At 44.3% G+C, this 15,109-nt stretch overlaps 1 protein-coding gene across 1 annotated transcript in view; it reads right to left on the bottom strand.

Moving 5' to 3' along the window:
- Positions 1 to 215: 215 nt before the first annotated feature.
- The window catches only part of MUSK (muscle associated receptor tyrosine kinase), a gene marked incomplete at its 5' end in the record, with an annotated part of 67,286 nt that continues 52,392 nt past the window's right edge, over positions 216 to 15,109 (bottom strand). Inside the window, one exon of the mRNA XM_080371500.1 lies at positions 216 to 13,972. Coding sequence (XP_080227626.1) covers positions 13,296 to 13,972 — 677 coding nt within the window. The 3' untranslated portion in view covers positions 216 to 13,295. The remainder of the gene's footprint in view (positions 13,973 to 15,109) is intronic.

Consider the following 15,109-nt stretch of genomic DNA (forward strand, 5'->3'; position numbering starts at 1 on the left):
GATTTGAGTGTGCAGCATATTTTGGCAGACCGTCATCCCCTAAAGGATACACACACACCCCTGCCAAGAAATCCAACCTCCGCAAACCTGTTGTTGCTTTCCCAGCCCTGCACTCTTTACACCTGCACAGCTTGCTCTTGTGTGAAACTGCTCACTCCGTTGCAAAAGCCATGGACCTTAGCAGTTACAGCTCCTCTTGTTTGGATTTTGGGGGGGGGGGGATTGTATGGAGAAACTTATTTCTTCCTGGCATTTCTTAATCCCATATGGAGGGCCACAGATGATTTCTGTTTATATTATTTTTTTCCCCTTTGTGAGTTTCTAACTTTCTGTGCTTCCAGCTGATAAAGATGCAGCTTGTAGCTTTATATGCAACCAAGAGCTAGTGACTACTTGCGTGTCAGCCTCAACAAACCTCGATGCTACCGAGTGCAATGCTTAACCTTACCTTGTCCTCAAGCTGCTGTTGCAATAAGAGGAGGGAGGAGAGCAAAGCAGCCTGACCCGAAGAGGTATTGAGTCATGAGAGTTATTGTTTTGTTTTCTCAGGATCTGAAGGGAGGAGAGGCGAGAAGGTCTCTGTTAGTAAGGACTGAAAATTTTGGGCAAGCAGTGTGAGAGCTGATGAGTTGATTCCCCCCACCCCTGTTCTCTTTCCTTCAAACAAATAACGCTAAATGAGAGATAGCACAGAGGTGCCCAGCCAGAAGCGCTGTCTGTTAGTGAGGATGCAACCTGTGTGGTCCAAAGCCCTTCCAAGTCTGCAGCACTATTAATTTTGACCACTATTCATCAAACAGCAACGCTTTGTGCCCCAGGACACCTGCAGAAATTTGTCACTGCTTTGTCAAAGAAAGCCAGGGAACAGTCAGTCCCAACAGCCTGTAAAGTGATATACATAAGAATGAAAGAAAGCAACAGAGATCCTAACCCTCTGCCTCCAAGACAGTTTCCCAAATACTATTTTATCACAGGTTCAGTCTAACTGATTTAGTATAGTAACTCTGTGGAATAAGTTGGTTCATTCCTAGATGAAGGAGCCCATGAAAGGGCCTGTTTCTTTGTGAAATAACTTCTTCCAGAAAGGTTCAGGCACATCTATCACCTTGCATCCCCAAGGATTCTAACACCAGGGGAAAACATCTATCATGGCACTTCTCATTGCTTTCTCAGTGGTTGGGTTTGTGTTTAACTTAACTACAGTTCACTGTGTACTGTAGCTGTCTCCCAAGTAAGTGTAATGGGACTTTTCAACTGACAAATGAAAGCTGGATCAGACCCCATTACGCTACATATAATAGATTGAAATGTACCCTATTTTTTATTTTTTTTTTTTTTGCATTTTACCCAGGATTGTGAGAAGACAAAAAAAAAACCAAACCAACAAAAAAAAAGCCCAAAACAAACAAAACCAGGAGCAGGGTGGAGAACATGGCTGAGCATGTTTCAGAAAGCTATCCTGTTTGTTTGGTAATAGGTTTTTGACAGATATTTATGGGCAAGTCTCTGTGCCAAAACACTGAACTTTTGTGCTCAGAAAGGTATAAACTGCACACACCCCTATGGCAAGCTCTGTTAAGTATTCTCACCTACTGGCTCCACAGGAGTACTCTCAGCAGCTTATACAAAATACGCTAGCTTGATCCAGACCCATTCATGATAGCAGTAGAGAGTTTCACTTTGCTCACCCACAGACAGGCTATCCCATTTTGTATGAGCCTCATTTTATAATGAGTTGGCTCTGGTGGGTCTTGCAAAATTTCCATTATGCTACTGTGGGTGTAGGTTTGAAGCCTCTGTTTAGACAGAAATAGGAAAATGTTTTTTAAACAAGTCCATGCTTCACTGAACATTGCTGGGCAACTCACCATGGCCCTAAGGCCACCCATTTGCTTGTTCAGGCTAGAGCTACGCTAGGTAAAACTAAGAGTAATGTATCTTAGTGTCCCACACACCCTTCATCCACTGGGTCTCCCATGGGGCCAGCACTATACTCCAGCTGTCCTGGGATTGGCCTTCAGTTAAGTCTTGGGGCTGATGTTTTGCCTGATCAGAGCTGTGGGTTACAGCTCCGCCTTCCCACCACCGCAGGTTTAGGTGACAACTACCTGACCTAGCAAGGTAGTTCATGTCTCCTTGTTTTTCACACTTGCTCTCCTGCTGCAGTGATGAACGCTGTATCACAAGCTCTAAAAAGGCAGCAGACATCCAGTACCCTCCTGGCATTTTGACTTGGGAGCCTCACAGCACGGATTTGCTCTGATGTAGGTGGCAGGCGGCAGTGTTTTGACTGTATCAAGACATACGTTTGATTTTAAAGAAGACAAACCTTATAGAAAAGGCACTTCACCGGAGCTCGATGTAACCTATTAATTCAGCCAGGCAGCAGGCACCAGGAGGCTATTCCTTATGAAAGTACCTCCAAGGCAAGGGGAAAGGGGAAAGAGGGAGAGAGGAGATTTTCTTTGTCCATCTGCTACCAAAGTGTGTGTCCCTGGGAAGATGCTCCAGGGGCAGCATTGGGCTATTTGGATTCCCAGCTTGCCAGAAATTTCTGTATCTGGAATTTGCCAAACTGTTTGGATCCAAGCATAAATTTGTCGCCAAGAGATCTCTAATTACATGCAGGAAGCTGCCAGGGGAGGTCAGGTGCGGGTCACTCGTATTATATAACTCCAGCATGAATATGCAGCAACTCAAAAAGCTGCATTACGTGGTCAAAACTGTTTGGATTCACATCAGCATAGATGTTATAAATCTTTGCCTTGCATAACCATTGGCACTATGAAAACCCTGCTGTCAACAGTGAGTGTGGCATTTTCAAGCATGCTCTGAGCAAGCCAAATTCTCCTGCTGGCACCAGAATTAAAGGAAGTTTGACTTCAAGGGCCAGTAAGCAGCACTAACTATGCTAGGGAAGGGTGAAGGACGAGTCTCATACTTCTGCCTCACTTTTCCTTCCCCAGGAAACTGAGTGGATCAGGAAATGATCCCTGCTGTACACCACCATGCCTGTTACTTGGTAATAGCATCAACACACTTGCTGCTGCTTCGCCAGGACAAATTGTATTCCTCAGGATGACAGAAAAGCCATCTCAGACCACCTCAGAAGCAGTCACATCCATCCTGGGGTGCCTTGCAGGTGTCATCCTGCAGTATCACAGTGTTGCTGGAAGGCATATTTGCAGCAGGATGGTGTGCCTGCAAGCCATTTTCTTTCCTACCGTTCAGCCAAGCGTTGAGCCCAAAAGAAATGGGAAGAAGCTTCTGGAAATGCAGGTACACCTGCGCCAGCAGTGGGGCTCACATCCTTGCTGGGGCAGCTAGCGCTGGGATTGCCCGTTTTCTTGGCTGTGGGTGGAGCTGCCTGCCAAACCAGGGAGCCATCTGCAGATGAATCACGGATTCCCTTGGAAAAAGGCCTGCCCAGGGGAGAAGAGGCAGCCAGCTGCTTAGATCAACAGTTCCAGTGTTTGGAACTGAAAGAATCACATTTGGCCGCCATCACTTGAAGCCAGAGGACTGATAGCTGGTAGTGACTGAATGGAAAGAGCACCTGCTAAGAAATGCCGCTGATGATGCCGTGTCAATGTTTACAAGTAATGGCGTTGCCAAGTCTGCAGGAAGAAAATTACTTGGCCCTGAAATGTTGGTGCACCAAATGAGTGCAGTGCAGGGGTAGCCTTAGAGACATGACCAGACTCTGGAAACCAGTGGTGTGTGCATTCAGCTTTCAGCAAGTTTCCCTATGGCTGGCTCAGAGACAGAGGTTCCTAACGCATGTTTTCTTGATTTTAACTTGGAAAGTGACTGTGTGCAATCCCAGTCAGCACAGTGGGACCACAGGGCTGGACTCCCTTTGCAGTGCAGGTACTAGCATGGGCAGCTGTACAGCTTCAGTGCTGGCCTCTAGCAGCTGACTGTGCAGATGAGCTTGGCTCCTTGCTCTGTATCCTCTGGTCAGTTTTTCATTATACCTCCCAGTTATTTCCCTTCAATTTTTAATACTGGTGCATCTTTGTCAGCTGGAAACATGGTGAAGGCTTCAAAAGCTGTTGACACAAGTCAGTGGGTAGCAAGACTTTGAATTACACCAAGAAGAGTTTTTCTGATCCCCTTGACCCTGCAGAAGCACACAAGGCATTGACCCATTGAAGGGTGCACAGATATTTGTTCAGCAAGTATTATAACATTATCCAAGAGACAATAAAGCACTGCAAAGGGAAACAGAAAGTTAATTTCTTTTTGTCCAGTTACATGCTTTATGTCAAGCTCAGACCAACCAAATGTCCTTCAGGTAGTAAAGTTCCGTGATCTGAGCCCAGATTTTACAACCCGGGCCCTTTAGCAAATGAGTCTCACAATAGAAGTAGTAAATCAGGCATCAGAAGGTCAGACATTTGGTATCCTGGCTCCAACCGTCATCAGCAGATATTTTAAGAAAAGTACCAGATCAGGTCACACCTACATCCATAAAGTAAGTCTTTTGCCCAGTGTTCCTCTAAAAGCTTTGAGAAAACAGAACTGTAAGGCACTGAAACCATAAAATGTAATGAAAGTAGGTGGGCCTCCCCTGTGTGAATTTGTGGGATCCTTTTTTCTTTTTCTTTAAATTTTTTCATGCTTTTGACATCTGTAGCCTCCTGCACATGTAGTGGTGCCTTGTGTAAGGTTTTTTGCTTCCTTGTTGTTAAGTTCATTGGGGGCCCCTTCATTCCTGTGTTGGCAGAAGCAGTGAATAATTATCAGCCCCACTAAACTCTGAGTAAAGTTAGAAGGGTTGCCAGTGAAGCCAAAGAGGACCTCACAGTCCCAAAAGTATGAACTATGCATATTTTTTATCATAGAGAGAGATACTTTTATCTCATATGTAATATTCTAATCTAACATTTTATCTCAAGTTATTTTAAAAATCTTCTTGCTAACAGATAATCCTTTGTCTGGAGTGGCACAAAAGGGCAAAAGTGTAGTAGCAGCTACTTGACTGTATGGTAGCTGTCCAAGGAAAATATTTGTGCAAGTCTTGCTGAGTCAGGATATGTTTCCAAACAGGCAGTGTGTCCCTTTCATTGACAGGATTTATCTCATGCAAGCCAAATCCAGTACTCTGCTGCCCTGAACACCCAGGGAAATAATGCACCTTGTTTGCAAAAGAGACAACAGTGCTGTTCAGCACAGCGTACAAGTGTCAGTGCCATGTCTGCATGCAGTGTGTTACACGTAAAATAGATTGGCCAAAAACTTTATTGTTTTGTCTAGACAGGTGCCACCTGGTTCCCAGACAGTATTTCACAATTTTTCACATCCCAGATTAATGAGAGGACAGATCATTAGCATGCTTTGCTGTTGACTTGAAGATCTCACATGCAAGACATACAGATACCAAGTCATCTTGTCCGTTCCCCTGCCAGTCCACGACTGTCGGACTGCAATGTGCTACTGACACCAGGCAATAAATCAGGCCAGTTTCTCTTGAAATGGAGCCGAGCAGCAGCCTAGCAGCTTGCGGATCCTCTTAGCAAACCTCATCAGGACAAGTAATGACACCCAGAAGCAAGTGGCTTTGCATTGCTGGAGGTTTTGATCTGAACATTTTGTACAGTCCTCGCCAGGAGCTCTTTCTAAACAAGGCAGAGCTTCCCAGCCCCATGGAGACTTGCAGCCGTATCACACATCAAGCTCCCACGTGGGGCAGAGTAGCGCTGGTCTGAGCAGAGGCAGCCAACATCCCACCAAAGGAGTAGTGGAGACATGCACCTTGTTTGTCAGTGCTGCCCACCCCATGGACATGCACCTGCCTGGACCCTGCAGTCCGATGAAAGCAGTGCAGCATGGGGAGGTGTGAGGTTCAGGCTGTTGGTTGGAAAAAACAACAAAGAAGTGTGCTGAAGAAGGGAAACTGCCATTGAAGCTGTAAGAAAAGAGCAGGACCAGGCACAGGGCGAGTAGTTTCTACTTTCTGAGGCCCTTGATCCCTACTGTGGGTGTGTGATGCCTCGCTCACACTATCCAACTCAAACAGAACAAAACCCAAAAGACAAAACCACCTATCAACTAAGGAGGAGCACTTATCCAGTGTTGTAACACCTTCGTGTTGTGCATAAACTGATAAAAAAGGCTTGCTTATCTAAGTTCTCCATACAAAAAACCTATGTGACTTCTAGGGTATAAAATCTTGGCTTCAGAGACCACTCGATGAAGCTGCCTCTCAGCCAGCCTGAGATTCCCTACCACTGTCACGCTGTGCTTTCCCTCTGAGCAGGTCATATGTGTATTTACTTTCTTTTGCTTGTAGCTTACTATAATGTTTTGGTCAAAGCTGTAGTCTATTCCTTTACCTTCCTGTGTGTTGTTTATTTTAATACTATCCAGGGTGATCAACATACGATCACTGCCTCCATTATATTACTAGGGATAGTGATTTGCCTGTGGGCATTTATTTATAGCATTCAGGAAAGCAATCACATTAATCACACTGTGAGTCCTAGTGTTTGTTTGCACTGCCCAGACCCATAACCAGTGAAGCGGATTCCCTGCTCTGAGCAGCAGGTGGGGAGTCTGCCAGGTCACGACAGGAGGAAGGGAGCGGAGAGGGGAGCAGGGCTGTCCTGCTGCTTTCATTGAAAGGAGCTCAAGGTGTGGGGAGTTCAGGGTCTTGGACCACCAAGACAGCTCACTGTGCTCCAGAACAAGAGGAACGATAGCAATGGCACTGGGAGCAAATCCCAACCAAATTTAAGTGAATTCAGCACAGAAATGAGCATGCCTGGGGTATCGCATCTCTCAGGAAAATGGCATGTTCCTCCGGTGAGGAACACCCTGTTCCCTGCTGCCCTTTACATGCACAGGTCCTATGTCATCCTGCCTGCTCCCAGCCACCCACGGGAAGTTCCCCATTTTCACCATAACCAAAGCCCTCCTGTTCTCCAGTGTCACTGCTGTGAAGTTAGCACCGCTTTAAATAAGTAGTTAAATATAGCACAGCATGAGCTCACCATTCAGAGGGTGAATTACCCCCATTCATTCATATGGCACTTCTCATTTCTGCACAGGTCCCCTCTTCCATTAAGTTGTTTGTTTACATAAAATTTTGCTAGCCTATATAAACTCCAAAGCTGTAATATCTCTTTTACATAACAGCCATGGGGGAGGGCAGGCAAACATACAAGTGCCTCAACGTGTTCACTCATGCCCAGTATAGCATGGTTATCTCAAAGTAAACACATTGGCCTATAAATGGCATGAGGTTTAAAGCATCACAGCAAACAGAAAAAAAAATCTTTAATAATCAATTATTTAATTGATGCGTGTTAGTCCAAATTCATCATAAAACATCCTGTCGATCAGCTGCTAATGAAACTCTTCCTTACTTAATCTTAAATTTGCAGGACACTAGAAGATGCTGTGCTAGCACAGAAATATGTCAGTGGTATAGAGCGCAACCTTCACTCCAGGCTACCACCTCCTGCACTGAGAAAATTGTAGGTACTGGCTTTAAGGGCAGCTTTGAGCTCCTCAGATATTACCCATTTTAAGGTTACAGCTGGCCACTGTGCCACCAGTATGGACAGCTACCTCTAGGGAAGGTTCTTGGCTAAATACAGCAAGACTATATAAAAAAGTGATTTTCTAAATATTTTCCAGTGAATGAGTGCATATTTTCTCTCCTAAGGTTGAGAAACTTGAAAAACATCCATTATGTTATTATAGCAGGTTCTATGTCTTTGTTGGGTTGGTAAATTGGCAGGACTTCTCTTTTTTCCCCTTTTTTTCCCTTCTTGCTGATATGTAAAAGATCCTAATTCTGCATTTGACAACCACTGTTGGACTCTGATTTCTTTATGAAATACGAAAGGCAGTTTCATATTTACTTCAGAGCTCCACACTGGCAGCAGAGGGGGTAGCAGCTCCCACATTGCTGTAATGTCGGGGACTTGGCAAAGGCCTGTTAAGACCTCAAGATTCCTTTGATGACGGCAAGATGTCATTACATCCAGCTGAAGATGAGAAGTTTTAAACAGAGTGGAAATGGGTGAAGTGAAGGTTTTGAAAGACACAATGAGAAATTTGCACGGAAGGTGACTGAAACCTCTTTCTCCCTCCACACAAAGCGTGCTTCCTCACCCTGTCCATTCCTATACACACACAAACACAAGCATATGCATTCATGAGAACACAAATAAAAGCCAAGGAAAATTAAATAATCCATTACATCCCCAACCACATGTTACTCTCATTGCTCCATTCAGGAGGGCCAACGTTACTGCTGTACTATCCAAAATACTCAGGGTGACTCATGACATTGGGGACATCTGCTTGTGCTGACCAGTTCAGGTGATCTCAGAGAGATTTGGAGGGAGGAGAGCCTGGAAGTGATCACACTGCTGGAGGTGACAGATTCTGTCATAAGGTTAACCTTTTAGCCCAGGCTACAAAAATGTGTTTCTAAAGATTCAAAGACCACTTGGTTTTGTGATGGGAAATGAAGATCCCACTTCTCCTCACACCTTGAAAAAACTTGGTGTGTAAGAGCCAACCTTCTCATTAGGATTCACCCCAACTGAAAGGACTAAATAGTAGCTTTTCCTAGTTCATTATTGACTTTCTCAGTGAGGACTGCATTTACAAAACACTTTTTTTTTTCCTAAGATTTCAAGCTAGACTATTCGCAGAAAACATTTCACATCATATTTGGACCAAAACAAAAACCAGAGAGAGAAAGAATATACTATATACTTCATGCTTTGCCTAGCTAATAGTAGTCAGGAAGTTCAGTTTTACTTTCCAGTTCTGATTGTCAAATATTTGCAATTAATTTTAAAATAGTTAAAATTCTCATAGACTTACTGAATGAGTTCATGTTCAAGAATCATGCGCAGAAAAAGGAGTTCTGACTTTTTAGGTAAACCCATCAGTGACAAACTTTTCTGTGTGGGGTTCTACAGACAGCAAACTCTATTCCCTTTTGACTCTATACTGCACTTCATTCACAGGCACAATCCAGGCACAAACACCAGCAGAAATCAGGAGTGAGACAGATGTCATTCCAATCTTGAGTTGTCTCATTCAGTCTATAGTCTCTCAGTGTGTTCCTGTAGCACACAGGTTAACCCATCAAAACCACATGCCTTTAAGCACACATAATAGGCTAACTTACAAGGGCAATTGCATATGGTATAACCACTGTGATATTAAAGCTGTAATAAAGCTGTTTCAATATAATGAAATGCATCCATTTTCAGAAACAAATCCTGAGTGCTGGAGCAAGAAGAGAACAGAGAGATAAGACTTAGTATTACCCTTTTCTGATATCCCTTTATTTTATAAAATATTGCATGCATGAATTACACAGTTTGGGATAATAAGAAATGTACATCTCTGTTTGGGTTGTCTTTCAAAGCCATCATTCATGAAATGCATAACAAACAATCACAGAATAATAATTATGAGATACCCTTGGAGAAATGAGACCAGACAGTTAAATTTTGTCCACAGTGTGTTTGAGAGGCAATCCCTCTAAACCAAATCTGATCACGTTGCAGGCAATGTCTAATCGAATACGAATCGAATTTAACATGTATGTTAAATGCAACTGTTAAATAGAGTCATGGGAAACTGAGAGGATTTCTGCACTGTTTAGTTGATCAGATTTCACATTATGTCATCCAGGATAAAGCTGTATACATGCTGCAAATGATCTAGTCAGGGCACTTGCAGAGGGAATGGGTACATCAAATGTGCTGCAAATCTCTTCTTCTCCTCAGGGTTCTCATGCAGTGCCACTGACTGCAAGGCTTCCTCTGCCATCTGTGGGAATGGGAACCGAAGCACCAAAAATATTCATTTCTGGTTCATGGTCTTTCTCTATATGAATTATAAAGCCAAATTAGAGACTGCAAAATAGTTTTTGTTTCCAAACAAATTTGTGAGTAACAAATTTTCCTTTCTCTTCTACTGTCTCACAATCCCTGGGTTTATTCCAATCCAAAATTTGAATTATGCTGTAGTTAAACAGAAAGTGTATAAGTTTCTGGAGTAGCACACCATATAACATACACTGAAGAAAGCAGAAGTCTCAAACAAAAGGATGAGAAAAGAAAGCTGTGAAAGAAGGCAAATTATGAAAGCAATTCAACCTCCAGCTTTTAACAGGCTGAGAAGTGTGTAACAGGAGGAAACTGAGGCTAAAATCCAGCTAATACACCAAGGCAGCAGAAGGTCTGTCTACCATTCAATACTCAAAGAACATCATGATTTAGGGACCTGGATTGTGATGCAGGAGCGATTATCATCCCTGGAGAACATGCTGCAGAGAGCTTCTCTGTGAGTTGATCTTGAAATTATGTCTTTCCTCTTACAATGCAGGAAGCATTTTCCAACCCAACCTGCAGTCACTTACTACCACACATTTCGGTGCGTGTTTATGGTGCAAAGGCTGCAATACTGGACAAGGAAAACTGAATTTTCCACTCGTAACTGCAGGCCCACGTTGACCTGAACATGGGGTCACTGAGATAAGAATTTGGGCTAGGAAAGTGCAATGAAAAGGGCTACCCTTCTGAGTTAGTGGAAGTCCTTCTTCCACAAAGTGAGGGAAACGTCATAGCATGTGACATTACAGGCACATAACTTCATCCCACATGAAAACAAGAAGAAAACCGTGATTGTGGTTTCAAAGCAGTCTAGCTGGGGGAAATGGAGAGCAAGCAACTGAGGAAAGCACTGGGATCCTAGAAGGAAGAAAAGCAGACTGTTCTTTAGACTGTAAATGAGTATGTTCACATTAGCATATGCTGCAGGTTTTGCCACCTGTTCTTGCGCCCTTTTCTTGGTTTAAGAGACTTGGTTGATTCAGAGGAGGTGCCGAGTACCTGGACTCACACCGCTACCCACATACAAGGTCTGACCATGCCCTCTCTAAAAAGAGTGGCAAAACCCCTGCTTCCACAAGCACTGCAAGGCTCTTGAATTTACATCTTCCGTTACAGAGATGGAGCAGCTGCTGGACTGTGCAGTGGGGCTCAGCTTGGCAGAGGCTGCAGGCACCTCTGCTCAGCTGGGGATACAGCTCACCCCCCATCCATTCAGACTTGCCTCCTCAACCCTGCTGCTGCAGCACAGGGAGGACAGCCAGGTAACTGACAAAACCTAACAGAATTCAACACTGAGGACTGTGAGGCAGTCATAATGTGGTAACAGGAGCTATGTAAGGATCTCCAGTCACTATTTTATTTAAACAGAGGGCTTTGGGGTTCTCAGGGGGGATATTTTTTTAGTATCTAAACCTCAGTAAGTTCTTCTGTCATAGTGGCATGATGGTAGAACTGCTAAATGAGAAAGATAGCACAGGTCATTTTGTGCTCACTGTGCAGATATCCAAGCATTTTTAGCATTTCAACATTTTGCAGGCCAAACAGAGCTTCCTCTTTCTTCCCACAGTCTTGGGTAGTTGTGAGTTCTTTGCTTCAAGTGAAATTGACACCGGTGGTTTGAAAACACTGAGCTATGCTCTTATGGCCACAACCAGAATGAACTATGCTTATTTAAAAAGAAAAAGGAAGAAAATAACCTTATGATGTAGCAGACAACTAGCTCACATTACAGGAAAACAGCAGAGGAAGGTGCATGCTTTCCAGTTTTGTTCTTCACAACGTTTGGCAGAGCTTTTCAAGCCTACCTTCCAGAAAACAAGGATACTCCTGGTAGCCCTACAGAAGGCTGCTCTTAACTGCTGTTTCTTGAATAGACTTAACCAGTGTGTCCCAGTTATGGAAGCCACACCAACCGCTCACTCACTAGCACTCTTGTTCTGCCAGGATAATGCACATCCCTGCCTCTGGCTATATTTCGTATCAGTGATGAGGCTCTGGGACAACTACTTCTCACAGCCAAAGGAACTAACCAGTACAACCTGTCCTCAGAGGAATATAATTTTTTCTGGTACTGAAGCATCCATCATATTAGGAGAACTTTTAGCAGAGAAACAACATTTGGTGTTTGGGGATGGGCTGCAGACCATGTGTAATGAAGGCAGTCTCATCTTTTCCCCACAGATGAACAGTCTACAACATTTCTCGTGTAGAGTGTGAACACACCCTTTTCCACCTTCTCCTAACTGGCAGGTTGTCTCTGAAGGCAGCTGATGGCAGGATTCCACCTTCTTTACTTCTGCACCTGCAAACTGCAGCACAAGGAAAGGTGGCCAGCAAACGTTGTAGTAGGAGCTCACAGGGGTTAGGAGCTACTGTCAGGAAAGGAAAACCAGAAACAGGAGGCAAAGACTGGAAAGGAAAAGGAGAGAAGTAAGTAGCATAACGTGCCACATTTCTGCAAGAGGGGCTGCATTTCTTCCTGCTTTGGATGCAGTTAGGACCATCCTGCAGGCAGGCAAAGGCAAACAGATACAACTCAGAGATCTACCAGGTGCGGGACAAGACCTTTGGCCTGAATTTCTCCCTTAACACCAATTGGCTTTGTTGCAGGGGAAGGCAGTGAATTGCAGCCTCGGGGCTGCAATTCACTGAGGCAAGTTTTTGGATGAGATCTTAACAAACATTAAATGAACCTCGCTGCGGATTTTCCACTTTTGAAAACGTTAAGGCTCCATGTTTAACAGGAGTTTGCCTGTCCATGTAACATGAGATGCAGGCAGCTGCCAGTGGTCCTGCAGGCTCCTCTTTTTACTCTGTCAATGTTATGTTCATGAGTGTCAAAGAGGAAATGGAAGTTAAAAGGAAAAAGAAAGTGCCCTATGGCTTCAGAAACATCCTTTTTCTACAAAAGGAAGTAAGTACGAAAAATAAAATAATAACAATATCCCCAAAAAGACTGATTTCTGCAATCATTTGTTTGGTTTTTTTTCAAATAATACTTGAAAACATTTAAGGAAGGGAGGGAAAAGGTGAACGCCAGGACCACAAATGCAGAAGGATATGGAGGGACCTGTGAGGAAGGGAAGTGACACCAGCAAAATGTTGGTTTGCTTTCCCTGGGGAACTCTGCTCCTGGAAATGCCTAACGTAGGTAATGAGTTGGCACAGCCACCACCCTCACCAAACCCAGTTGTCCGGGTTTGGTGGCCAGGGGACAGCACTGTCATTTTGGAGGTACAGTTCCACTCAGGGAGGTATAGCCCACTGTAGTGGGGTGCAGTCCACACTTCTTGCTTGGCAAAGGAAAAGTTGTTTCTCCTCCTCCTAAAGCAGGGCTTTGCGTAGAGCTGCTGCTCAGGACCCCACAGGCTGGTCCGAGTCAGCCTGGATGGGTGAACCCAGGGACGTCCCCAGGTGCACCCCTCAGACTGACGGGGTGGCCACAGCCCTCTCATACATGCGCTCCAAGATGCGGTGGATGCTGGCAAAGCCTGGCCGGTCAGCAGGCAGCTTGCTCCAGCAGAGGCGCATCAGGTTGTAGAGCTCCAGAGGACAATTGTCTGGGCAGGAGAGTACGTTCCCATCCCTCACGTAGTAGATGACCTCTTCATGAGCCATCCCATAGTAGGGCTGCATGCCATAGGAGAAGATCTCCCACAGCACCACCCCATAGGCCCATACATCAGACTCTGTGGTGTAGCGGTTGTAGAAAATGGACTCAGGGGGCATCCAGCGGATGGGGATGGCATCATTCTCATTTGCTTTGTAATAGTCAGCCGAATACATGTTCCTTGAGAGACCAAAGTCGGCTATTTTGACTACCATGTTCTCCCCCACCAGGCAGTTCCTGGTAGCCAAATCCCGGTGGACAAACTTGCGCTCAGAGAGGTACGCCATGCCTGCAGCCACCTGCTTGGCAATGCAGAGCTGGCTGGTGCAGCACAGCGCCAGGGGGTTGGAGAGGCTGATCCGTGCATCCAGGCTACCATGCACCAGGCTGCAGAGGTTGCGGGGTGAGCGGTCACGCAAGTACTCATTTAGATCCCCATATGCCATGTATTCAAAGAGCAGGCACATTGGTTTCCCAACAGCACACACACCTGGAAGAAGATAGACACAACACACCAGTCATTTGGGTAGCAAAGTGGGCTCTGCTGTGCAGAACCAAAAAAATCCAAAAACACTTACACAAAGGGGAGACTTTCAACAAGGCATGATGGGACGGAGAAAAAGGTGAAGCATGCAAGTGCCACCAAGTTTGCATGCATCCCTTTGTGTCTTTGAAGCTCCTTCACCAGGAATCTAATGCTGAGCTCTGTGGGAGATGCCAATAAATCATGCAGTTGCCTCATTTGTCTGGACATCCCAGGAAAAAGATATACATTTGGACCTATGATTAGTTAAGACCCCAATCCTGCTTAAGCTGGCATTAATATAAGTATTACCTCTCCCCAGGTGCAACTGGAAGGACAAACTTTAAGAAAGTAACCTTTATCATTCTGATCCCTGTACTTCTTAATTCTTTTGTTTGTTGCAATTATACTTATAATGATATGGATGTAGGGACTACACATATGCAGGAAGACTTCAGGAGTAATCACAAGGGGCGTGTTCAAGACTTCAGTGGGTTATCTGAAATGCAAAGACATTCCCACTACAACTTCTTCTGGATTTTTCTTTTTTTTTTTAACATATCATGCAAAAAAATGTTTGTTGCAGGAATTACTTTTGGCATGACAGATACTAAAAAATTAAAGAAAGACAAATTAAAAACAGACATCAGAAAGGAGACATTTGCCACATCTAATAGATGTAGAACCTAGTCCCAGTGAAGGACACATGCCTGACCCTACATCAGCTTTACCTGGGGCCAGAATCAGTACAGGACCCCGCTCCCATCAGTTTTACAGAGCATACAGTGATATGGCAAAAAATATTTGTCTGCTTATTATTAAATTGCCAACGAGCAAAAGCCAGCATTTAAAATGTATGTGTTTTGCTTTCTTAGGGCCATCATTTAGCAATGGTTCATCCAACTTATTGTGAAATCTGAAATTCTTGTCAATGACCTAATACTTGAATCTTTGAGGAAAAACAGATAACTGTTCCCAGTGTGATAAAATCAGGATCTGACAAGCATGAGGAGTGTATGTGAAAGTTTTATCATCTAAGCTGTCTTCAACAACATGGCTGTTTTCTCCACACTCCCACAATATGAAACCAGTTTGTTCCTGTAC

The sequence above is a fragment of the Falco punctatus genome, assembly GCF_963210335.1.
Source record: "Falco punctatus genome assembly, chromosome: Z".
NCBI lineage: Eukaryota > Metazoa > Chordata > Aves > Falconiformes > Falconidae > Falco > Falco punctatus.